The 27,986-nt window shown below is 36.8% G+C and overlaps 1 protein-coding gene across 1 annotated transcript in view; it reads right to left on the bottom strand.

The window, feature by feature from the left end:
• Positions 1–22,035, bottom strand: part of LOC114357599 (Stork-head domain-containing protein knockout) — a 57,905-nt gene extending 35,870 nt beyond the window's left edge. The window contains exons 1-4 of the mRNA XM_028311302.1: positions 21,948–22,035; positions 14,126–14,223; positions 7,122–7,282; positions 3,846–4,039 (exon numbers count right to left, since the gene is read on the bottom strand). Of these exons, the coding sequence (XP_028167103.1) occupies positions 3,846–4,039; positions 7,122–7,282; positions 14,126–14,223; positions 21,948–22,035 (541 nt within the window). The remainder of the gene's footprint in view (positions 1–3,845; positions 4,040–7,121; positions 7,283–14,125; positions 14,224–21,947) is intronic.
• Positions 22,036–27,986: the final 5,951 nt, after the last annotated feature.

Here is a 27,986-nt window from a genome sequence, read left to right as displayed (position 1 = left end):
TGATGTGAACATTAGCCCATTTGAAGCAATAAGACGAGTTGGTTGAAATCATTAGTCATTTGGGCAACCCATCCTTCCAGACAGTTGGAGTGATCACTCTGGTATACAGATTCATAATACTTAATATCAGATTCATTCAATTTATGATTCGCGTAGGTACCTTTTTTCAAAGATACTATATTATTCAGTTCCTTCGTTTCAGCCAAACGACATCCTCTGCTGGACAAAGGCCTCCCCCAAGGATTAAATAGCGACCGGTCCTGCGCTGCCCGCATCCAGGCTCTTCCCACGACCTTCACCAGATCGTCGGTCCACCTAGTGGGAGGCCGGCCCACGCCACGTCTTCCGGCCCGTGGTCGCCACTGAGAGAAGTTTTCTGCCCCAACGGTCATCGTCTCTACGAGCTATGTGCCTCGCTATTTTCAGTAATAATAATATAATCTATCTATTAGGTATTAGTCGCCAACCATTACTCCACAGAAAGGTTACAGACAGACACAGTTACAGTGAACTAATGCTACAGTTAAAATTACCTATAAGAACATCATAAGTACCTTGTACATTAGTCAGAGAAGATTAAGACAAACATTACTGTTATTAATATGTTGTTAAAGTAGGTAAGCTTGCCTTAATGTAGGACATTCATGGTATCTCTACCTCCTGACAAAAAAAACTAACAGTAACTTCCCATCAAAAAGAATGTAATTTGCAGAAGAAATAAGATGACTTGATGCGTGCAAAAGGGTACACAAAATTGATTTGGTACCCTCAAAGACTCAATAGGATTTGAAGTATATAAAAATTATAAATCGTGCAAAAAGAGTTGATACACACGCGTTACAATCTTAAACGCATCTGCCGTGGCTCTGTGAACTGTCCAATTATTTGTGTTCCCAAACATCAAAATGAATTGAATATCACGGTGGGTTTTAGCGGTTATTTGACGCTGATCGTGGCCAATCGGTCATCTTTGGGTAGGGCTACCATCCATCCAGTTTAAGAAGATGTCTGGACTTTGTTGACCTTTTATATTTTTATAAAGGTAATTTTCACAGACGAATAAAACAAATTCGCGAGCAGACGCTAGGTTATTTTTGCTATTTCGCCTTTGTTTTGTAAACTGTCGTCCGCTTCACACTGAAGGGAAGTCGAACCTTAACTTCAAACTCCTATGTTCTTCTGCTTAATTTCGTTGCGGGTTTAATGACAGTTTAACTTTCCCCAAACTTTTATTGGCGGTCATGCTGTAGATCCAGGTTATACAGGACTTGCAGCGGTGGGATCGAGAGGTGGATAGTGCTATTTTGGCCAGACTTTTTTGTAACACCCAGCTTTAAGTTTGGACTTTTCGAGTTTTTAGAGGGCAACCCTATCAGGTCTGCTCGACTAACAGACAATGATTCTCGCGTATTGTAGTATTTAGAGCGGTGGCCGTTCGGACGTGTTCATATTTCACAATTTTTGTACCGTTAAGAGTTTCCTAAAACAAATTGGCGAAGTCACGAACTTTCGTGCGAACGTCGCGACCTTTTCGAGGTCTCCGAATAGGCCAATGTCACCTTGAGTGGAAATATGAAATTTCGAAGAAAATTTCTGTAAATGGTTTTCCCTTTAAAAAAGTATAAGCCATTATAATGTGCTGATGCTTTTTAAAAATTTTGAGCTTATTTATCTTTCCCTGGATCTGTCATATTGAATTGCACCTGCATTCTAAATTTAAATGGCTCCTAACTCTACGAGTAAGTACAATTGTTACTGACCCAGAGTACTTCGGTGAATCTCATGGGTCAAGCGTAAAATTTGTCTCCCTTCCAAATCAAAATGTTACCAAAATTTCACACCAAAATTTCACAGATGGATCTTTTGGAGAAACGAATGAAACCTCGATTCGTTGGTGGATTGTCCGAGGCTCAATGGGCAAACACCGTTGTAGTACATTAGTAACGGGCCGAGATATTTCTCCGTTATTGATATTACGATTGAGAGGAAATAATTGTCGAGGCGTGCCGCAAAAAAACGAAGTTCAAGACCAATAATAAAGGGTAACCTGGTTGTCTGAACTTATTTCAAATTTGAAGCTATGTCATCACGAATCAGGATTCTGTCGGAGTCACGTTCGCTTTTGTCGTTCGAACTGTATTTGTTTGGTATTGAATTTACTGTGAAATTGACTTTGAATGATTGGATTAAGTTGGTTAGGTAATTGTTTAGGTCAGTAATCATTCTTGAGTTCTATTTCGATTGTGTGACAAAATAAGTTAAATTATTCTACTTGAAAAAAGTCGTTACTACCAATTAAGTTGTCGCCTAATTTTCTTTTTCGTTTCGGCAGTCACAAATAACTTTTCCTTCCACTTTTACGTAGAAATGAACCTATTATAAAACTAGTTTGATGCATGAAAATTCGCTAACCTGTAACGTTGAAAACCAGGGCACTGCAGGCCTGGCCCACATTTCCTTTTTGTTTTAACCCTCCAGCCTCGTCGGACTTTGAAGGCTACCCCTCAATGAATAGAACCGCTTTTCATGCACCCCCTTTGAGTTACCAGCTGTTTCCCCACAGTGTGGGTTACGTATAACTGGTGTAACCTACATACGGTGATCGTTGCGTGTCTTACATCGGATTTGTGAAGTCAAACGAAATTTTCCTGAAGTCGAGCTGCAATTGGGTCGTCCAAAAGTTAAATCGTTTTGTGGAATGTATGATTTTAAAAATTACACACGATAATACTGCGAATTTGGCTTGAAGATAAGTCAGTTTTCAAGGATTATTGCATAATTCTCATTCATTGCGAGCTTTTAGATATTAGTAGATGTAGGTTATGCTTATCGTGAGATGCAGTCTAGGATGGTACATAATATCTGCCCTGTAAGTGGCTATTTACTCTCGCCTTGATAAAACCCAGATTATAGTGTTCGGGAAAGACACACGCAGCAAATTACAGTCCTAGGGACTGTAATTGGCGTTATAGAAGAGTTTTATCTAAAACTAAATTTAAATACCTATTACACTTCTATAAGGTTTACGTCTAGCAGTGGGCTGCCATTGAAATTATGATGCTAAATCTTTAGGAGTGTCCAAATGACTAGATTCCCGCCCCATTGGCGTCATGACGTAACTGGTACAGTATCTGAATGCAGCTCAAAATACCAGTTGGGATGACATCAGCTATTCAGAACGCAGCGTGTGTCACGACCTGTCTGTGGTCCTTCGCCACATAAATCTTTGGACAGGACGTGTTTAGACGAGTTTTATTTGAGCCTGTTCGGCAACATTCTGGTGAAGTTAGTCATGGCGCTAAGGTCACAAATTCCGACTTAAGTTATTAATTTGACCTAGCATATTAATAGGTAATTAAAATATTTAATACGACTTGAATATTGATTCAATTTGGTACGCAACATCTTAGAACTTGCATAGTAATTTTTTTACCTGTATGCCTTTACATTGCTTTACTATAGTTTTATTGCCCACCGAATCTAAGAGCGATTTCCGTTTTAACAAATATTATAACCATTACTGCGCTAAACCAAATAACAGCGACGACTATCTCTACATAAGCTAACGACACCGAATGACCTTATAAAAAAAAACTTGCTGGACATTTCAATAAATACCTAAACAAAGGTTTTTGCAATAAATACACACACACCATGATCTCCTGTTTCTATAACGAGCCGTTGCCAGCTATCTTTTCGAGATAATTATGTGATTCATCCAAAAATCTGCGCATCAACTAAGGTTGACCAGACGCAAAGAGTTCCATTCGAGAACCCCTTTATTCCACCTTTTATCAATACCATAAGATTATAAAATAAAAGAGACAAACTTAAGCTAAACTTACCACCGCAAATGACATCAGCAAGATTGGTCTGCACGCATTGATGCGTCACTGCCCCGTCCCTGACTGTCGTGATCTCTCCATAGAGCTGGTGCAGCGCCTCCTGGTCGGACATCAGGATGGTCCTCGGTGAAGGACACTCGTCGTCCAGCCCGTTGGGGTGCCTGGAGGAAGACCTGGATCGAGACCGACGGCGTCTGTGGACAGGAGATGATGATGATGAAGTAGAGGTTTTGAGAGGATTTAAAAGAGAGATGGTATGTTCAATATTCCTAGTGCATATGGTTATATTTACTAAGAATATTGAACTAGAACGCTAACAGTTTTTGTTCTATCTCGCCCGTATTCACAAACGACGCTTGCTTAAGTGAAGCAGCAAATCGAACGCACAGCGTTGAATAGAGCTCTGTGATTGGTTTATGTGTCACCCTGTGCGTTTGTTAATGTTTGTGAATACGGGTGTTTATCTCTTTCGTTCACCGAATAGATCTTAGTTATCTCTCTGAAGAGATCACCATTCAAAAAATTGCTTATTCCTCCTAAAACAAACAGGTTAGGTAAGCTACCTACTAACCAAAAAGCTAGTTCAAAGATGATGCACTAGTTTTCAATATCGCACCAAAAGTAACGGTAATAATCGTAGATGTTCATAAGGTAAATATTGTTATTTAATAGAATGTAATAGATATTTCACAAGCAAACCTTGCAAAATAAAGCTGATACAGACTAAAGTAAATTGTAATAATAGAGTTCTTATACAATAAGCTGGCGGAATAATGACATTTGGACAAATCTTACAATTAGGTCTTCAAAGTAAAGAAAAGATGTATGAGATAATAAACGAAACATAACAAGTGCAACGTAACAAACGTCATACCGTTTAACCATTCACCTTATTGATTTTGATAATACAAAAAAAGTACGAACAAACCGATAAAAATGTAATATAATCGACAAAAGTTTTATATTATTATGATCCACACGTTCTAATTTAATTGGAAGACATTTGAAACTTGGACATTTTTTTATAGATTTTATGGGTTATTTTTTTGTTAAATTCCTGTATTTCATAATACTCTAACGTCATTGGCGTGCGATCTTCGGAATTGGTTTTGGCCATGATGAGCCGGATGTGTCAGTTTTTATCGATCATCATTAGGACGCCATCATCGGTATGGTTGTTATTTAGGTTCTTATTTGGAGAAAATAAGCGTGGCTTAAAAAAATAATGTCCGTAAGCACGAGCAAAAAGGTGGAGTTTTTAATGACGTTGTTGTGTCTGTTTTTATGTATTAAAGTACTCTAAATCCATTCGCTAATTTATGGTTAATGTGTAAGTACTTTTACGTATTTTAGGCTTCTCTCGAAATTCTCGAAAATGCTGACAGCTATGATAATAATGATAAAAATGTAAGTTAAATATTTCCGAATGTTATTATTAATTCTGGTAGAAAATAAAGTTTGCGTAGGTAATTTGATTTCTCGTAAGTAAGACTTAGCCACTTTTTTGTGGGAACAAATTTTGGACTCTTAGATTAAACAATAAGAACAAACAAAGGTATAAAATTCTACAACTCAATTTCACGGACATCAATAGATTACCTAATATTTATTCAATAATACTGCAAAATAATGTATTGCAGCATTACAGGTAACTTGAAGTAATTATAAATTGATTCGGCCTCACGCATTTTGTAACACACCTACGATCTGGGTTGCTAAGTGAATGGAAGAAAAATCACTTCAAGAGATGATAGAAGGACACGTTGATAATGCCAGTTTAAGTACAGAAACCGTTAATCTACGCCTACTACATCCATTTGAGACTACAGATCATAAATAGGTTATGACAAATAATTTGAAAAAATTGAAGCCGACTTGGTGCATTGAGTAACGAAAATTTTGGTACTAAAAGTAGCTTCTATGCTCTTAAAGTTGAAAAATAATAACAAAGCATTGAAGAAAAACGTTATTAATAACAATGAGATAGAGCTAAAGGATAAAGCCATTCTACACCTAATAATAACTGCGCCAAAAAGGCAATAAACTTCGTTGCACCACAAAATGGGGCTCTAAAACCTAATGTCTAGATTGTCTGGTCAGTACACGCCAGTATTAAATTTTAACAGGCGCTTTGATAAAGCTTTAATGTTTCTCCTTAATTTAAGTGTAATGCAAGTGTGAACAACACCACCAAAGATGTCGTTACAACCTTTTTTGATGTTCGCGCAATGTCAAGTTTGGCGCCAAAATTGGCAGGTTACTCATCAACATGGCCGTCCGTGGCGACATCTCGAAATGGCGTCATGAATCATCGACTGCACATTTTATAAATATGGAATGATCTACGGTTAAACTGGCTTACTCAAGGGCTATAATAACATTGTGGTGAACTCTATATTTACATTTAGATTGCATCGGCCGATTTTGAACACCATTTTCTATCGTGTGTAATAAACGTTGAGTCACAGTTTTTGAGGGCAGCAAATATAATCGATCTACTTTCAGTGACACTAAGTATTTAATTAATTACCCTTTTTGTTTTTTTTCGCGACCGTTATCTTAATTTGACACTACATGACAGGGCAATTAGAGGACTTGTTTTTGAATGTGAAATAAGTTTAAGGTTAATTTGTTTTTAAGAGTTATGACAGAGATTGTGCCGATTATCAACGGATGCAAGACTTGAAAGAATCGTCGGTGTTTCTGATATTTATTGTATCCGCATATTAAATGCAAAGGGAGCAGTAATCGAGATGACCGTGATTGCCATAAAAGCAGTTTTTTCTTACTTAAGTTTTCCTATGAAGAAACATGTTTTGTAGGTCAATCTTCCTTTTCAAACTTTTATAGTTGCAAAAATACGCAATTTTAATTAAATATTACACAAATCTGATTAACATATTAAGACCATTAGAGAAGCATAGTGACTACTTTTATTGCATGGGTTTTTTCGCTAACGACTACTTTTTGCTACTAATTTCTCATTCGCAACAAATCATGGTGAAGTAATAATAAACAATATTGAATAGATTATGGAATGTTAAGTTGTCTAGCTAGAGCAAGAGACCAGCATTCATTTGGATCTGCGCAAGCACTTGGCGAAATATATTGACGATCTCATCTCAAATCATCTGATGTGGTGCAAAGACAGAGAGGATCAATAAGCCACAAAACGCATGCTTGCCAGATCTTTAGTAGGCACATGATAAGGTCTGTTAAATGTTGATCTTTTTCGTGATTTATGTCTTTAATATTTTTATTGAAATTGTTACTCACTCTGGCGTGACTATGAAGAACCCTCGCGAGGTCTGGTAAATCTTCCTCTCCTGCATCAGCTGGGCCAAGGTATCGTACACCATCTCCTGGGAAGGCGTCTGCATCGACGGGAACTTGGCTGAGAGTGACGTCCTGATGCTCTCCAGGGTCGCCGATTGCCCCTGGAAGGAATGGGAGCGTTGGTATAAAGGGTGGAAACGTTAAGTGTGGTGGTTTTATTGTTAAGTGCTCTACACACTGAACTGACTTTTGGTGGCGTAATTTGGGTGTCGGTTAAGATAATGTTTTGACGAAAATATTCTTTATGATATTATAGTGTCGATACTAAACTGATAAATAAATAACAATAATCAAAATTGTTTATCATGCCCAACGAATAATTCACGACTAATATTTTTGGAACAATCGCATTTGCAGTAGCACCCCTAAAATGCAGCTTGAATGCGGTGCTTTTTAACCGACTGCGCCAGAAAGAGGGTTATTTATGCATAAAGATACAACCTACTAGGTTAGTGAGCATCTGTTTTCGTGGGTAGAGCACTTAAAACCAGTATTTATCCCACACTTAACGTTTCCACCCTGTATTTATGATCTAGGGAAACTTTCAGAGACATTGTTAGATCTGCACAGTAGACATATTTTTACCTAAATGTTTGGTCTTATTATGGAGTAAGATTGAAATAAAGAAAAAAATTAAGTTTATTTTCTTCGCAAAATATTATTGGAATTATAAATATTTTTCAGGTCCATCAAGACTTGAAATAACAGACTTGGGACTGGAATTCGCTGCCAGCTGCTGTCTTTCCCGGAGACTATAATTGGGGTCTTTTCAAGGCGAGAGTGAATAGGCACTTACAGGGCAGATTACCATCCTAGACTGGATCTTACTTACACTAGATGAGATTGTGGTCAAATACTAATAAAATAGTTTAATTCAACAACAAACTTATTCACTATCTCTAAATCATCTTAACCTTTTATTAGTTACGACAACCAACGTTAGCCAAACAATACGATAACTATCTAAAACATCTACTTATACTAATAAATTGACCAGGATGTCTTCATTGACAAACTCATGTCGACCTTCAACGATATTTGGGTGGCATTTAGCATTCAACATAGATTTATTTTTGATAAGAATCACATGTACAATAGATCTAGAGATGGCCATGGGCGCGCCTTAATTCTATGCTGCTTTTAGAATTCGATCATGAATTGTATCTTTTTAAAGCACGTAAAGTCAATCAAGTGGGCGGGGCACTTAGCTCGTAGAGACGATGGCCGTTAGGGCAGAAAAGTTCTCGAGTGGCGACCACGGGCTGGAAGACGTGACGTGTAAAAAGTGTCAGATAACGAAAATCAATTCAACTTCAAGAATTCCAAATCCATTTTTGCCATAGAAATAAATTCGCAATATCATCAACAATTAGTCAAACTTCGCAAACGGAATGTCGCGATATTTAATAAATTGTACGGCATAATTAATCGCTCCGATCTTATCATAGAACATGGCCCATAAACTATCTCATCGACCTTCGGATTACTGGTATAGTCAGAGCCATGTTATTATTATAGTTCGTGACACCCAAAGTGGCCAAAAAGTTGACAACACAACCTTTTTTTATGCAGAACCACAGAATAAGTTCAAAGTGGGTTTGACTGCAATCACACCATGAGATGCAGTTTAGGATGGTACACATACCTAACCTATGCCTATACACTCTCGCCTTAAATTTCTCTCCCCAAACCTATGTTAGGTTACCCTAGCAACGCCCTAGGCCGAGGTCCGAGCCCCACTCGGGGGCGCCCTTAGGCTCGTTGCTTAAATTTTGAAGTTGAGAGCCATCTTCACCTGTCCGGTGAAGCTGAGAAAGCCGCTCACGACTATCAGCAAAGTCATTTCGAAAAAAAATCTCGCCTTGAAGAAAATTTGAATTGTAACAAAGACGTGTTGCGAACTTTTTGGATACCTTAGCTGTCGAATTATTTGACGCTGACTATACTGTATTAATGAGTTTGCATTGTGCAACTCTAAATTTATGGTGCGCGTAACTTGCCGGTGCGTGTTGCCGACTACCCTGATTTATGTGGGAGTTTTACTTGGAAAATTGCTGAGATACTAGATTAAGGCTGGGTTGCACCATCTTACTTTAACTTTGACAAACGTCAAAAATCTGTCAAACTCTATACAAAAAGCACTGGTTATCGTTATAGTTACGGTCAAAGTTAGGTGGTGCAACTCAGCCTATGTAAAGTCCTGGCTGGTCGCAATTGCTAGACAACAAAAAAAGTTTACGAAATGTTGCCAGGATAGAAATAAAACATGGTTAAACAAAGGTTTGACACGCGAGTTGTATTTAGGTACCTATAATATTATTATTTATCCATTAATTTGATCACGAGTAAGGTAATTAATAAACCTAGGTATGCAAAAAAATCACTCAATATTCGATGAGCATAATTATCACGATGCGGCCATTTCAATCTCCGATATTTTTTACGAGACGAAAATACATTTGAAATCGATACTAGCAGCTAAAGATAAAGTTAATCGATTTCATTAGCAATGCAATGCAAACAGAAATGTGGAATTATAACGAGATTGATTTAGAACCGTTTGGATTCACGAGAATTCAGCCCACCTGCGCATTTAAGTTCCAATGATAGTGTTGTTTGGGTATTGATAAGTTCTAGTCGTGGCTTCAAAAGTTTGGATAGGGACGACTCTATGCTTTTGGTACCTAAGTAAGATACTAATTCCAGTGTGTAGGTAGTAGCTGTGCTCGCTAGTGATTGCGTAAAAATATACAGCGCCCCTAGAAGTTAATTTTGAGAACTAAAATCTTCGCAGATTTTTAACGCACTCGTTAGCGATGACGTTAAATGTAAACTCATAGTAAAGCTACAGAGGAAAAATACAGAAGTTCTTAATCTCAGCAAAAGCTTTTCTTTCCCATTAGTTCCATTTTAAATATTTTCAGTTAAAGATTAAAAAAAAGTTTTGACAAGTCGCACTTGACAGTACTAGCAATTGGCATATCGATAGTTTTTTATCATTTATCAACTAGCCTCACTAGTTCACTTTGTCTTATTTAAACTATGCAGTTCATTATTAACTTTTTTGCAATCGTTAACATAGTTATTTATCTTTAATGGCGGTTAATATACTCAAATTTAGTCTAATCACATAATGATAGGTTTGGAATTGCTGTATTTTCATGGCTAACTTTTAGATGTTTATTTAATTAGAACAATTAACACTGTTGGGGTAACTACAACGCGATGTGAGCGCGACGTTACCGCGACGCTACATAATATCAATATACACACGCACGCTACCCACTTATGGCAGTCAATTGTTATTTCCAGAGTCCATTTTGGCCTGATTTAAAAAAACATTACTTTTTACGGAATTTGAATTTGAAGATAAATATAAAATTCCCGCAGCGTTTTTTACGCCAACACATAAATTGAAGATTTAGGTCAAAATGACCTGCGCAGTGAAATGAGTTTATGCAATGCGCAGCTCAGTGTTGTTCATCTCTAAAGATTCGGCTAAACCAACGCGATTAGCCTGCGTGCGCGATGTCGATCAATGCGTTTAAGTCTGTTTCGGTTAGCACGAAAAACTTCCGAGTTCGAATCGTTTGCGTATTCGAATCGCCATCAAAAGATTTAGTACGAAAACTACAACAGCGTCCTTGTGAACGTGTCGTAAAGTAAATTCGAAGACGAAAATTGTTCATGCTAGAGGTACTGATCGCCATCGTAATCGCGCACGTCAGATGATGGCGTTGGCTTGGGTTAACCTTAATTTAAGCTCAAGTCGCGTTACAGTCATGCTAGTTGTATGCTGACCGCTTTAAATAAGATACCAAGATTATTATTGTGTCAATTCCTATTACTCTTGTACCTAATAGAGTGCATTTACTTGTCTACAACGTTCCGAATAAACAAGAATATATTGTCTCCGCCTTGATTGATACTTTGTAACTTAACCAGGCAATGCAATCAGTCAAATTCCTAAAGGCCTGAACATTGAACTGGTAATTACACACATATCTGGGCCTATTATAACCTGGTTTCGTTTCCAGTCGCAGTATGCAAATTTCTTTCTGCCACATTCCGGCCCACATAAGGTATTCAGGCAGACCTGTCTGCGTGTTGCGATTGTGACACAGTATAGTTTCTAACAGTAAGCTTTTTGAGTAAACTTAATGAAATACATGAAATGTGGTAGTTTAAGGCTTTGTCCGAATTCCCATGGTTCTTATTATTAAGGCAATCGATATTAGTAGATTATTTAAGTGGGTATGCTTCATCCTTCTGATGAGGTCATGAGGGGAGCTTCACATATCCTACCCTGTCCCCGCAGGGTTCATAGATTTTTCCCAGAAAAAAAGGGGGATCTGAAAACTTAAGCGAACCAGATTTATTTTATCTTGGTTTTTTTTTTATTGCTTCCAGTTTCTTCTGCTTTTGAGTGGATTGTTGTAACCATTGAATCACTACCAGTATCAGGCTATAAGACGCCATTTTTTAATCATTTGGGTAGGAAAACGCCGTTTATGATCATTACCACGCTTAGTCATTTTCCGGCAAGGGATTTGTTGACAAAAACTTAAGTGGCGTACTTACTTACAATTGTAATATGATGCTTATTTTATTTTAATACAGCTAATTATCTGTACTTACTATAACAACAAAATCATAATTATTCGTAACAATACCGGACCTTCTGACTCCATCGGCATAGCATAGGGCTTGCAAAACACTTTGACAGCTCAGTACCTACGATACCGATTGTTTTTAATCAGTTTCGGCGAGACGATTCGATTCGGTCCAGATCGGATCAGTTGATACGATTTAAATGTCGAAGTATGATAATTGTTTTGTAATCGTTTTGTAATTCACTTAGGTGAGTGTGACAAAATAGCGTAGAACTGTATTGATTTGTCACCATATGGTCTCATTCGTAGACCTGTATCAGTGAGTTGGTCCAAAACTATAGGTAGTTATCAAAATCATGGCTTTTCTAATGTGGAAATCTTCAGGAGATACTATTTTCTAGGAGTGCACAGCATAAGAACAGCAAAGTGTTTAGTTACACATTATTTTTTGAATTTATCTCACAACAACTTTTTAACTTCGAACGCCCCCTATGTTCTTCTGATTTCGTTGCGGGTCCAATGAAAGTTTAACTTTCCCCCGGGATAAACTTGATCTTCATGGGTTGCAGCGGTAGGAAAAAGAGGTTGGAATAGTACCATTACAACTACTTTTTATTCCAACGCGCATTTCATTCAGACACAACGTATAAACTTTATGGTTTTATATGTATATAAAAAACAGGTTCACACTCCTGACCCGTGATATTCGCCACACTTCACGGTCAAGAGTCACGGTATGGTATAAGAGCGATCACGGCGAATATTGATGAACGTGTTTGGATGTTACCTAAGCCTTGCCAAACTAGTTCGACTAGTCTTTCTGATGAAAAAAGTTGGGATATGTAGGTAAGTTAGTTCTAGCGCTAGTGTTAAATATTATTTTGATTATAATGAAAAAATAAGATCTGTGCTAAAGCTCTTTCGACTCTTCTTTCTTTACTACAGACTAGTTTAGATTATTATTACATAATGATGTTAATTTGATAAAAGTAAGTTTCTAGTATGTTACTAGGTATATTGAAACTAATTTTAACTCGAGTTAAAGTTTAATATAAGTAGTGGCTACATACGAGATGACGTGATCTTTTATGTTCCTATTTTTGTGTACACCGTGTACCGGGCAGGTCAATTCTTTCACTGAGTGCCCAAGTAGGTACTAATTCCCCTATTATGTGAGAACCAAAAAGTAGTCCAATCGTGACTTATAAATTAAGGAAAATGCATTGTTATTGACAAGTCATAGGCTTCGCACGATCGAACTTCCGACAAATATTTTGTGCCCAATATTATTGTACTAGCTGTGCTCGCGGCTTCGTACGCGTGAAAATTGTATAATATTTTCCGTTTTGGCAACATTTTTCTTTACTGCTCCGCCCCTATACGCTGTAGGACAATGTTTACGTTTACTCCATAGGAGATTTTCTTAAAAATAAGACATTATAATAAAATAAATTATAATTTTAATTAATTAATGTAGGACAAAATTTAAAATTTGCATGCTGTAATTAAGTATGGCTAAATAGGCATAAGTACAATAACTTAAAAATGTAATAACACCCACTTTGTGAAACCCTATTTAATGCAAATAAATTATATTTGATTATATTTGATTTGATTTGATTTGATTTATACCTAAAGCCTTCCTCAATAAATAGGCTATCCAACACAAAAATATTTTTCAAATCGGATCTGTAGTTCCTGAGACTAGCTCGTTCAAACAAACAAACTCTTCAGCTTTTTAATATTAGTAAGTATTGATATTTTAGGGTTTTGTGTAGAAAAGCGTGTTTAATAACCAAGTGCTGTTATTTCGAGTATTTTTGAATGGGTGAAAGCAATCCGAGTGCATTTGTGATGCCATATCTGAATCAATTGTTGCTTGGCCCGGTTCTCATGCACTGTTTTTGTTACTCTTACTTGATTGTATGATAAAATTTTAGGCTAATTAGAATGATGGTGCTCGTGTAATTACTTTTACCCAGTTCCGTGGCCTTTTTAGATCGGAAGTAATACATTTCCCCTTTCGGAATTGCTAAAATTATATCTGGAATTACCTACCGTTTGTAATAAATCTGTATTAAAAGATAAAAGAAACTAAGAAATTGTCTCATCATCCTCAGGATGTCATCCTCATTACTTTGATATCGCCCTTCATCATCATCATCATTCAGCCACAGGACGTCCACTACTGAACATAGCTAGGCCTCCCCCAATGATGTCCACATCGTCCGGTTGTTCCTTAATACCACAAATAAAGGTACACGTTTCTGTCTGTTCGATATCTTCAAAATTTAGACCACAATACCTGTACACATTAATGTTCCTTATTACCTGTGACGTAAGGTCCATGATGCAGTCGCACAGCGCCTCGGGGAGCGGCGTGAACTGACCCTGGTAGGCGGGCGTCACTATGCAGTCTTCGATGTCACCTGGAACAACGAGAAAATCATTATTAGTATGAGTTTTGTGCTCAATTGCAGAGGAAAATTCTTTAAATTAACCTTGTATTGGCTAATGCTAAGTAAAACAAATTGGTTGATGTATACGTTTATTTATACGTGAATAGGTACGAAAGTTTTAACTTCTATAACGGTATGTCAAGATAATTGTTACTTGACCAACATTATCTGGCTGTTGAACTTTAATGATACGCGTTTTACTTAAACTCGTATGTAACTTATTTTTAGTCTAACACTGAGCTAAGTTAACTTTATTCTATTAAAAAGTTACTGAACTTCTAGCAAAAAATTCTTTCAGTACCTATTAAAGCATAAGGAAAGCTCAAAAGTAAGCTGCTGTTCAAATCTTATCCAATTTAGTATGCAAAACAAAAAAGAACTTCCCACAGACTGCATACTAAAAAATCTAGACTGCAGGTGTTTAAAGAACCAGCCAGTCTGGAAATTAGCCACAGTTTAAGTGTCCCGCACGTGTCCCGACTCCCAAGTAGGAGTAGGAGGTATGTGGATGCAACGGGAGCTTCGTCGAGGGAGGTACGTGCCCATAAATTGCTGGCATAATGCAGTCTACCCCAAGGGAGACTGTTGGACGACATCCAATACTGTGCGTGGTCTAAGTTGGGAGGTGTAGCGGGAGAACATACTTATGTAGGTCTATAGCAGCGATTTTTAAACTGTTGTGAGTCGTAAGGAAGACAATCAAAGGTCTAAACGAGTGATTTCCAAGTGACAACCAACTTACAGCAAAGAGTCATAAGTAGAACTTAAAAATTTACCTTGAAGAGATCACACCCTGAAAAGTGGCTTTTAATCTAATAAGAAAAACAGAAGGCATGCAAAATAATATTCCTTAAAATGGATGAACCGTTTTTTAAACCGCCGTTTACACGGCGGCTAGGAGAATTATGACAGTGCGGAAAGCTAGGAAAGCTCGGAAGTCTAGTGGCGGTCGTTGTACGAGTAGAGCAATAAAAACATGCAATTTTTAGCGACGCATAATTTTTATCTGAGTTACCAATTTTTTTTATCTAGATTAAGTGTTGATCTTTATTTTAATGGTATGTCCCATTATCTTTTTATGCGCTGAGTTCTAAAATCTTCAACGTTTTGTAGTTCCGATAACCGCTGCCGCTTATGCCTTGTCGCGGTCAAGGTGCGGATGATTGCGAGCGGATTTCAAGCGGTATTACCATAATGTCCGCGATGATTCAGTTAGAGCGATGACTCTCATCTGCCGAGAGTTATGAGATAACTTACTGGATATTTTTGGTTTTAATTTCTTTGATAAACGGTTTTTAACGCCAATTCTGTGTGGGACATCTGTGGGCTGCGTATGAGTTTACATTAAACGTCCTCACTAGTGAGCGCGTTAAAAAATTTATGAAAACTAGCAGCCGCCCGCGACTTCGTACGCGTGGGTCCCGTTTTACCCCCTTAGGAGTGGAGTTTCGTAAAATACTTTCTTAGCGGATGCCTACGTCATAACATCTACCTGCATGCTTCAGCTCGACGCACAGCCCACGTCCAGTGGTTTGGGGTGTGCGTTGATAGATCACTATGTCAGTCAGTCAGTCAGTCAGTCAGTCAGTCAGTCAGTCACCTTTGAGTTATATATATTTAGATTTTAGTTCTTGAAAGTTTCCGCTAGGGGCGCTGTACAATACTAAGCCTGGTTTCATTCATGTAATAAGTCTGTCTGAATCGAGGTTCTGGGGCTAACGGAATTTAAATTAATGAATGGTTAATTATATTAAATAGAAATACCTGATTGCGGTCTTGTATTCAATTATAAAAAGAGTTCAATAGTTACTAGTAGAACGTCGCGGGTCTTGTACTTAATCAATTTAATTAGTGGCCATGACAATAATTTGATGTATTAATCATTGACTTTAATCCCTCCAGCCATAACAGTTCAATTTCCCAGCAATTTGCTTTGAGGGAACCATGTTTAGTCGGTAATAACAATTTAATTAGAATTACGTTTTTTAGGTTATTCCGTAAATGAAAAATATTTGAAAGATAATATTATATTGGGGATATGCTCGCTCAAGATTATGATACCGACCTATTTGCTGACAGTTTTGGGCAGTTGTGTTGCAAAGCCTTTTCGTTTATTAATGACATTTGTACTTAATTAATATTGTGTGACTTGTTTTAATGTTTATTTCTGACTGCAATGATTTGTGTTGACTTGACTGTTTTACATTATGTTCTTCCTTGGACGCCTGTTTCTGGAGCTATGACTTGTATTTAATGACCATATTGATGATAATGTATTTTATTTTTGTATTTGATTTGACATGCTAATCCTGATTTATGACATGCAACTAAATGTAAATTAATTATATTATATGTATGTGTTTTGGATCTGTCTGTAAACATACATTTTCTGATAATAAATTAATAAATAAATAATTCTCCATTAACGGCATTAAACGGCTTGCTGTGTCTTTGTCTATTTCGGGATAACACATTTATCGAGATGGTGAGAGGACTTTTTCCCCTTTTTGTCCCTTTTATTTTACCAATAAAAGATAGAGATAGAGAATTCATTATCGTCAGTGAAGTTCTAATAGTACGTAAGTCAAAAATGTGCATTTTACAGGAGATTGGTCAGAAAAAAGCACGCGGTCTTTCTTCATCCAATGGCATCAAAATGTTAAAACCGTCAAAAAATTACTTACGCACTGTTACTTCTAACGTCAGTGATTTCAACTGGACATCTCAAACTGAATGAATCCAAACCGTGCTATAAAAACAACAGTTTCCATGAAACTGGCTAGGTTGTAATTGTTCGCTTATCGTAGAATTGCTGACGACCCAGCCGGCTGCTCGAAAACAATGGCTGGTCTAATGAATGAGCTGGGTAGTTTTATCTAGGTTTATAACTGGGCTAGCTATCTCATTGATAAATTTTGAATAGCCGATGTGAAATTTTACTCTAATAACAACAAAAAGTTTATGGAGTGACATTGGGTCTAGTTGTCTACCGGAGTGACTGTGACATTCGACTGGTATAAGTCGACTTAAATGTATTCTGTCGACAGCATCAAACTAAGAATGTTTATTACAAAATAGTAATTGTTATTAGAAGGACATAATTGAATCAAGCTAAAAACTGGGACCAGCAAAAGGCTGATATTGTCCGTAATCACATATAATGTTAAATGTAGAGATGGAATCTAGGGTTTGGTTGTTTTTTATTAAAGTTTAAGCAGTTACTACCTTTCTCTAAAAATAGGTACTTACAGAGATATGTACACCTAGAGCTGTCAAGTTTCAATAAAAAATAGTAAACAGCTGTTACAAAATCAATGTAATCGAACCCCATTTTTGCAATGTCACCTCATCATTTTAATTCATAATCTATTTATACCTTCGTGCCTTTCTGATTACTCGCGCCGTTTCTATTTACGTTATCGCTATGTCACGTGACTTGGCGTTTTTATTTGCCTACGAAATCAGCCGTGGAGCTAATGAGTTGTGAACATAGTTTAGATGCGCAAGAACATCTATCGGGAAGCACGTACTTCGCCTAATGGAAGGATGTTGAATATTCAATACTTATGTTTGTCTGTTTTAAGCTAACAATGCTAAATTAGCATTACATCAGTACCGTAAAAACAAGTTAGGATAACAAATTCAATGGTTTAGAAGACATTAACATTCTATCAACTTTGTCTGTTGTCTTCACATTTAATTTATAAATTTGTTAATAATTAATTATTGAGAATTTTCTGCTTAGATGTTGCGATTGCGGTCAAATACCTGCAGAACAAGCACAAGCAAAAAGATATCAATAAGAGAGAAAACGAGAACCTAGAAAACCAAAAACTAAGGTAGAGTTTGGAAGCTAAAAAACGATTCCATAGAGCGGTGGATATTCTGAAAAACTGAAAAAACACCCAGTTTTAGCAGAAATATGTGGGTACTACTGAAAATGTCTAACTACTACCTACTGAAGTTTCTTCCGGGACAAACTTTAATTTCACTGGTTGGGTTTTTATTGGTGGTCAAGCTGTAGATGCTGGCTACACAGGAGTTGCAGCGGTGGGAAAGAGAGGTGGGAATAGTCCCGTTTACCGACAGATGATAGGTCCGCTAAGCGTCAGTTAAAAACTTAGTGAGCTTTTAGCAACCACAGTGATCAGTATTACATAATTAAGTCAGCAGTCAAGTAAAGCTTCTCGTAACGTTGCCTATGTAGGAACAGCGTTTATCGTTGAGCTTTCGGCGTGTTGACAGACAGACTAACGAGCCCGCTGTAGTATCTCGTCTTTATGTTCTAACCCTTTTAGGGCTGGCAATCACTGAAATATATCCTGCAATATAATGAAAATGAATCATCATCATCATCATCATTTCAGCCACAGGACGTCCTCTGCTGAACATAGGCCTCCCCCAATGACTTCCACATCGCACGGTTGGTAGCGGCCTGCATCCAGCGCCTTCCTGCTACCTTTATCAGGTCCTCGGTCCACCTTGTGGGTGGACGTCCCACGCTGCGTTTTCCGGTACGCGGCCTCCATTCCAGAACCTTGTTGCCCCATCGGCCGTCATGAATGAATGTGTCAATTCAAAAATTATAGAAAGGGACAACCGTTAGGAGTAAGCTTATTATCTGATTAAACCCAGTTTTGATAAGCACGCGGTTAGTTTGTCGCTTTTTTAGGGTTCCGTAGTTCTGACAAGGAAGTCTTCATCATTTCAGACATAGGACGTCCACTGCTGAACATTATTATTATTATAAACAACCCTTTTTATTTAAATAAAATCGATTTGTTTTATCTGGACTGAATTTATATCATGGAATGCCGTAAAATTGTGTTTTATTGCCTGCCTCTATAAATATTTCTTTACTTCTCGTTTTCTTCTTCTCTTATTCTGTTTTAAGAAGTCTGAAATCTTTGTCCTTATCTCTGGTTAAATTAAAACCCCTTTTCTCACGGTAAAACAAAAACGTAGGCGTTTACTGTCTCTTAATGTTCAATCGTTAAGTCGGCAACCCTGTGTCTTCTCTTCCGCTATATTGTAATTTTATTAGTGTAATGTCACAGTTTTATAATGGTTTACTCGCAAACTAGCCGGTTAATTTGTAAACACATAAAGTTTGTAATCGATGGATTGTGCTTTTCCTTATTAAGTAATAAGGTATTGAGGTCCTTGCGAAGAAACAGCATTCTAATGCATTTGAAATGAGTACGTATACTTACTTTTGTTTATGAAAGAGGAATGTAGATTTTGAATTAGATGAAATATTCGACAATAAATGAGGCAATTATGTTGCTCAACATTTACTTACATGTGATGTTCCTCTCAATAAGTTAGAGTTGATTTACACTTCAATATGGTACTTTGTACTACATTGGACATCTGAAAATAGTGGTCCACACAGTAGGCCTTGATGGAGGATGAATAATAAAGTGAAAAAATTGAAATTTAAAAGCATTATTGCATTTTCTTTCAGGTAAAGTACTCTTAAGGCTCTACATACTAAAATAAACGATTTAACTCACGGCCTAAAAAGTACCATACTTTGCAGCGCTGTAGTTCAATTTTCATATTTAGCGTTATAAGATTATTTTTTCGCAATCTAGCGTTACAATGCAATGGAAACAATAGCACGCCGTAGGGCAGTCTTGACCTGCACTGGCCCACGGCCTAATTGAGCCCGAGTGCTCTACATCCATTGTCTCAAGTGCACAACTACCCTCAATTCAATTTAGGCGATTCAGCAACTTTTTAAAAGGTTAGGAGCGTTGAAGGATCTTTAGTTCGGTTAAGGGTGCATTTTGGGAGAGTGAAATTGAGTTTGAATATTGTTTATGGTAGTATGGAATTAAGTAAAGCTTTATTATATAGGGAACATTGCCATGTTGTAGTGTTACTATTTAATGTTCTGTGGTAATTGGCCCCGAAACAACCTTAATATATAATTTAAAAATAATTAATTACAATTTCTCATAAATAGCGTAACGTCGCCTTACTAGAAGTCTTACTTATATTATAAATGCGAAAGTTTGAATGTTTGGATGTCTGGATGTCTGGATGTTCGTTACTCTTTCACGCAAAAACTACTGAACGAAATTTTGATGAAACTTTACAGTATTATTGTTTATAATCAAGAATAACATATAGGCTATAATTTATGACGATCAAACGAAATTTCACGCGGGTGAAGCCGCAGGCAAAAGTTAGTTTTCAATAATTTTGTGAGCAATTCAATTCGGCACATGAAACCTTATTGCAGCGGAATTACGTTGTAGCATTTGTGTGCTTGTGACTGTACATACGACTAGAAGTATGTTCAAAGCATATAAGTTTAACCACTTAAACATGATGGCTACCATAATGCGTGCCCCAAATGCGTGAACATGCGTTTCAAGTTATGGAAATGCCAAGGACAGTACAATACTGTTGTATACATACTTGCACATCAAGCTAACACTGTGGGTCTTGTATTGTTGTAATAGAGTTGAGTTTCCAACAAAAATGTTTCTGACGAGCTTTTGTTTTTACCTACCGCAAAAGATCGTTTGACAACCACACATTGCACAAAGTTCGATTTCTTTTCGCTGGAAAATGCGTCTTGGGTCAGTGGCACAAGGTGCAACAAAAGATGCTGATTAGGGTTGCCAAATATGGTAATTAGCAAATATTTTCTTTGGCATAATGAAGTAAAGACAGTAGCTGTGTCTCACTCAAAGTTGCAGATTTGTTATTAGTTTGTTGTACCTACCTACCTACAATATTTCTGTATTTAGGTTAGGTTTTTGATAATTTAGTTACCATTATTAGAGTAAGTACGTGGCTGTTAAAGAAGATTGTTATTAAATTAAGGCTATGAGAATGGATTTTATCCACAACGATGAAGATTTTTGCCTGTATTTCACCTGGTGGAAAATGATGACCAGGGCCGAAGGTGGAAGCGAAGCTTCACTCGATTGATTGATTACAAATAATCTTTTTCGTTTGTGAACGCTAAACAGTTATCGTTAATCGCATACTTACGGACTAGTATTACTTGTCTAACTAAGCCAATAAATTACAATAATGAGCATAGAGCCACTGCTCTACCCTCCTGTGCTTAAGATTGCTATGCACAACCCTGTATTAAGTCGCCGACTGTACACTTACGGACAATTTAACAGTCCCCAATTTGCAAGAATGCAGGTAGGTGTCGGTTGCCATTGAGCTCGTGGCGTGTGGGATGAACGAGCACGCTAAAGGCTGGGATAAGGGTGTATGTATGCACTTCTTTAGACTCTATACTGATTTTTAAAGTTCACGAGTATTTTACAAGTAGAGGGTCTTGGGGTAAATTACGAAGTTTTGAATATGAGATCGTTTAAAAAAAACACTCCTAATGCTGGTTTAAGGCATCCCCCAAGGATTTCCACAACGATCGATCCTGACTCCTGCGCTGCCGTATTCAGATGTTGCCCACTACCTTTACTAGATTGTTTGTCCACCGAGTGGTCGATTTAAGATGGTTTTGTAAGGACTTTCTTCAAATGATGTTTATTAAAAAATTAAGAAACAGTTTTCTATGAATCAGTTACACTTACAGCTAAAATGATGTTTATTAAAAAAATAAGAAACAGTTTTCTATGAATCAGTTACAGCTAAAAGCTAAATTATCGTCATATGCCTTTACAAAGAAGCGACGTCTAAGAAGATGAACATAAACTCACTTGTCAAACGACGGCAATCAGCAATCATAAACAAGTATGAGCACACCTTTAGATCATTGATAGAGCCGACCGGGTACTGCCATGTCATTGTTTCGTTTTATTTAACGACATCGCGACGTGGGATGCGAGATGTCTCGTAAATATCTCGATTTACAGCCGCAGGTCAAAAACAGTAAAGTCTGTGTAAAATGCCTGTTTTAGTGTTCCGTAAGTATTAAGCTATAGATGTATTTTAGACCCACTATTTTAGGTGGACAGCTGCTTTAGCTGATTTGGGATAAGATGATGCGATTCAGTCTGCTTCTTGACCATACATTTTAGTATACTTACCTACTTGCCTACCAACACATGGTGTGAACATTAATCTATTTGCTTATACAATCCAAAATGTTTGTACAATAATATTAAACTAAAATAATAGTGCATAAGAAATGTGTCAGTAAATTAATATGGAAAATAAAATTCACCGGTTCATTATAGGACACACCGACTTTATCAAACAAGTAATTTCAGCGAATGGAAAAAATCGACATTAACATAATACAGATTATAACCACATTGTAACGGTCACCGAACCTCTGAAAGGTACACTAAAAGTGGCAAATTTTTACGGTAACCTTTTTTGTGGCCGCAACTGTAAACCTTGTCATTCAGTCTTTAGTACGGGACAAATTGCTTATTGCGATGCTGATATGGCGTCAAATGATTTAACAAGGCGTATTTGGCGTTATGTAAATGAGTTAACAATGGTTCTTGTGGAGGAACAATTTGAGCTTCATTTGAAGGTTTGTTTTTCAGAAAACATCTACAAATACTTACGTAAGCATAAACTAAAAGTAATCATAACAACGTCATAATTCTTTCACGGCCTTCTCAATAATATCTTTTGCTCCAATTTATGTGACTGCGATGAATTTGAGTCAATGTTAATTTAAGCTTTCTGTTACTTAAACAATAAATCTGTCAAAAATAATAATGTAAGTCACATTGATAATATCAGTAAATTGACTTGTTTTTACCGAAATTAATGCCACTTTGGTATTTACTGCAAAGATCTGTCTCAAAAAATACAATAAAATATTGTAAAAAAATATTGCAACAAACTCAGGGCAACGTGCCAAGGCCTACATGAATGATATGCCGATATTAATGGTACACAAATGAATTATTGTTGTTATTAACGCAATAATTGCATTAATGATCAAACATGACAATTTGCAACGTGCGCACAGCAGTATTGCTGCGAGCTTATCGATAAAATTGACTTTATCGAGAGTCGCAAAGATTTCATAATTTGTGCTATGATAATGCTGTTTCTATGAAAAGTGGGTTGTGTTATCATTTACAGAAGATCTCGATATTAAATCTCTAAGAATATTTATGCATTTATCTTATACTCGTAAGTTAACAATGAAGGTTATCGTGGTAACTAGCAACTAAGATACAAAATTGCTCGGCTATCGTAAAAGCGCTCACTTGGCGCCACTAGATCAAATAGAACCATATTTACTGTGGCGTCAACTCGTGAGCACATACTCTATGAACATCGATATGTTTAGGAATTAAATCCAGAGAAGCTTATAAGTATCGAGTGGTCGATAGAGATATTTTCGCAACCCTGAACCGCAACTAAAGTTTGATTAGTCGGCTTGATGATTGATTTTTGATTGTAGTCATTAATCAATATCATAACTTACATTTAATCGTATATTTCGTTAGAAATCTTTCGATATATCAAGGGCATTGCAGCGTAATGTCTAAGTATGCAGTGTAACGGTAATTTATATTATACGAGTATCCTCTGGAGAAAGGGGCAAGGTCAAATATAGTTATTTAATTTTTAGCGTTAAGAGTCGCATCTAGGTCGTAATCATAATCGTAGGGTAGGTATACTCAACATTGATGAAACAAACGCTGGCCGTAACAGCGTATTACACTTGAAAATTTCGACGGGTTCATCCAGTGTCTAAGTAGCTCAGTTGGAAGAGCAGTCGCCCTTCCCGCCTTAGGCAGTTCGAATTTTTCAAGTTATTTATAATTTTCAAAGGTCAAATATGTTAAAGTTTATTTGAATATTTTAATATACAGGAGTTTTGACTTTAAAAGCATATCTCTATTTATCTAAGAATATATTGAAATACGTAGGAACTTTAATTAAATCTTTCGGCCTTTTGACTAAGAACGAAGTAAGTCGTAAGCTAAAATAAATAGATAAGTACCTACTACAAGGACGCAAAAACTTGTCCCATATGAAATTATTTTTTGTTGCAATGTTGGCAACAGGTACAAATTTTCCAAAATCATTCATTCGATTGCTGGTTACATTAATTTATTTTCATTTATGCAGTTGACGTTTTCAGAAAATTAGACTGAATCTTATTCAAGTTAGTTACTCGCTTTGTTTGAGAGTTTCAGTTGTAGTCAACCACGCAATATAGGTATTTAAATTAAACCTACATAGGTATCGTTAAAATTTACTGCATTGAGCATGCATGAATGACTTTTATTAGTAGGTTTTACCTTTCCAAAACCGAAGGTGTCCAATTTATTTGCACGTACGTGTAATAACTTTGGTTGTTTTATTACACCGAAAGTTACGTTTAACTAAACCCACAGTGGTTACAATAAACTGCATAAATAATCGTTTGTCGGTGTTGTTAGATACTAGTGTAGGTTAAGCAGTAGGCAGCTCCTGATTTATGTGTGAACATGAATTATAGTGATTCGTACAATCACTAAGATAAATTATTATTGTTTATTGTAATGTTTATGAGAGCGCTGTTTGTATATGGAAATAAGCTCTACTCTTTTACTTAAAAGTTAGTTAGATATTGAGCTCAAACTCAAGTGTAGTAAATAACTAAGTATAAAAGCCTTAAGCCCAGAACTACATAATTAGGTCTCAGATTTTTATGTAATTTGGCATATTACAGTTTTTTTCATAGGCATCGCAGGATAACTACTATTGGGTCGTTTTCGTACCTCTGGGCATATATGGGATGAGGTCTAAAAACATTCGGAAAATATTTAGTAACTCGTGATTTAAAAACACAGATTGAGAAAACTGGTTAAAAAAAGAAAATTATTTGATCAAATCAAATATAATGACCAGTAACACGAAACGGACATAGCCCGACGGATTAGCAAGCTGAAGTGGCAATNCACAGATTGAGAAAACTGGTTAAAAAAAGAAAATTATTTGATCAAATCAAATATAATGACCAGTAACACGAAACGGACATAGCCCGACGGATTAGCAAGCTGAAGTGGCAATGGGCAGGGCACATAGTACGCAGAACTGACGGCCGATGGGGCAGAAAGGTTCTGGAATGGAGGCCGCGTACCGGAAAACGCAGCGTGGGACGTCCACCTACAAGGTGGACTGACGACATCGTAAAGGTAGCAGGGAAGCGCTGGACGCAGGCCGCTACCAATCGATCAACATGGAAAGCATTGGGGGAGGCCTATGTTCAGCAGTGGACGTCCTGTGGCTGAAATGATGATGATGATGATGATGATGATGAACACCAAACAAATATTGATATTATAGGAAATAGGCAAAAAAGGTGTCCATGTTTTTTTTGTTGCGAAGTGTCTTTATTATAAAAACCTATAGCAAATTCTGTTCTAACTACTTTTATATGAAAAAATACTCGAATACAATAAGTCGTCCCACCGCACTTTACACTAATCACATAGTATCTTCACACGAAAGTGCATTAAATCAAATGCAGACTTAATGCATTTGCTTTAGCTAGTGCAGTTTGTTCTGCAAATGGAGTTTATTTGCCGAGTACAGTCGTCATGCGATGGCATAACTTAGTTTCATTTATTATTTGCTTAGGAAATTATATAAAAATAAAAAATAATTGTACTAAAAAATATTAATTCTGTTTGTCGAAGCAGTTGCAAAGGTAGGATCGGTTTTTCTAATGATTCCCTTTAATTGCGTTTTATAAACCTGCAGTCCTGTAACTGGAGTACAGGATTGCAGGTATCCTGTAAATGAGCTTAAAACTCAATTGAACTGAAATATGCGATTGGTAGGATTAATATTGAGACATCACATACTCTTTAGTGTGTTCTTAGAAGTTGATTCTTATGTAATAATTCTTTCAAAAGAAAAGATTACTTATAATAACGTCGTATCGAGTAACGGTAATCAGTGTCACTGTGCAATCTACGAGTGTTAAATGCTTTTGACAAAAAAATAACTTTTATTTGCACTTTATAAATATCGACAAAAATATAAAAGTACAGCCCTACACTGTCATAAATCCACGCCAATCCCCATTGTGCTCCGCGCATGCGAAGTTATAAACTGAAATGAACTTAAAGCGATTAATTTCCAACTACGTAACTTTCCAACGATTCTAGTAACTTTGCAATTTAACTACATTACCGCGATAAAGTTATGATCGGAAAAACCTGATTGCAACAATACTTAGTAACAAACGTGATTAGTCGTGGACTAATGTCTTTTTTTTGCATTTCCATTTCCGGTATGCACGCTACTATTTTTAGGAATGCAGGCCAATTTTATTTTGGTTCCATTTAAACGTAGGCACGTATCACATAAAGCTTCAACAGTGTCATCTTATGAAACTGTAATTGAAGCTTTTTGTATCAAAAATAACAGACTACTTAATGTATTTAGTGACTGTACACCAGAATATAAAGTATTACTAATAACATTTAAATCAACTAAGTACAAATTCACAACTATGCTTGAGTTGAGTCCAATAAGGGTCTGTTAGGAATAAGAAACGTAGATAAGAAATCTCAGCGAGGTATGCAAAGATGGTAACCTTAAATCAGAAGTGGGCTAATGATATTAAATAGCGGAGTAAGAAACGTCGATTTTTATCATTTCCTCGACCCAGTGGTCCTTACTCCTTATTATCTGTTATGTAAGTAGGTATTTAAGAATTTATCAATCAAACAGTATAAAACATCAAAGGTAGGTGCGCCAGTAAAAAAGAATATGACAAAATTGCCCGATTTTATGGCCCATGCAGTTTACTGCCGCAAAAAAGCAACTGCGGCCTTTGGTACCGTTGGAAATACCAAACACAGCTATTTGCACTGTTTATGACATAAATTGATGGCAGCAATATTTGCACTGCTTACAATGGTAAAATTAAGGTGGACCTTTACCTAGACAATGTGACGTTCATTGGAGTAGTCACATTGCCACTTAGATGAATGAAAATTTATCGGAATCAAATCCAAATACGAAGTTGCTTTTTGTACGACGAAGTGTGTGTGCTACCTTTAGCACACACACACCGGGGAGCAATTGAACGTGGGCGTCGCAGGACTGGTGGTTGCAAAAATCCTTGGGGAGGCCTTTGTCAAGCATTGGATGTCATTGGTTGAAACGAACGAACGAGCTGATCTGTAAATACCTATAGGTCAATTTTTAGTAAGTATTTGATAAACTTCACATTGGCGTTGCTCTAGAGATAAGTTATCCGGCTATCACCTTTCAATTACATAAGGAACTAAGCTCCTATTGTGATCCATGTTGACGACTTACTTTTCGTTCAGTTTAATAACGCCGGTGATTATCTCACTGATGAGCAGTTGCACTTAAATGTCAGTGAAAACACAACACATGACGAGCCCGAGGCAACACATTTAATAGAGAAATAGATACAGTAAATCCACTTACTTAGACTATACCAGTGGGATTTGAATGGATCTATGGAGGATCTAAGAGGCAGAATAGCCTCTTAGCAAAAGGATTTATTTAATACAAACCTTGGGTATGATTGATTTCTGACTACAAGTTGTATTCGGTTGTTTGTGCTCCAAATGTTAAAAGTTGCTTAGCCATAAAATATCAGTGGTAAACTTTTTAACAGAAGTGGGCTAATGATGTTTAATTAATTTCCCATAATTATGATTTCCGGGGACTATTCCCGGGAAATGTATTTCTTGCAATTAAACAAGCACCGTATTTTACGACCGATCTGCTTAAAACATTCAGCGAAGGGTAGAAAAAGGGAACCTACTGTTTCAAATTTATTTATTGCA

The sequence above is a fragment of the Ostrinia furnacalis genome, unplaced genomic scaffold (assembly GCF_004193835.3).
Source record: "Ostrinia furnacalis isolate ACB-3 unplaced genomic scaffold, ASM419383v2 OfSCF3271, whole genome shotgun sequence".
NCBI classification, from domain to species: domain Eukaryota; kingdom Metazoa; phylum Arthropoda; class Insecta; order Lepidoptera; family Crambidae; genus Ostrinia; species Ostrinia furnacalis.
The sequence above is the reverse complement of the archived record's forward strand: the minus strand, read 5'-3'. Positions and strand labels throughout refer to the sequence as shown.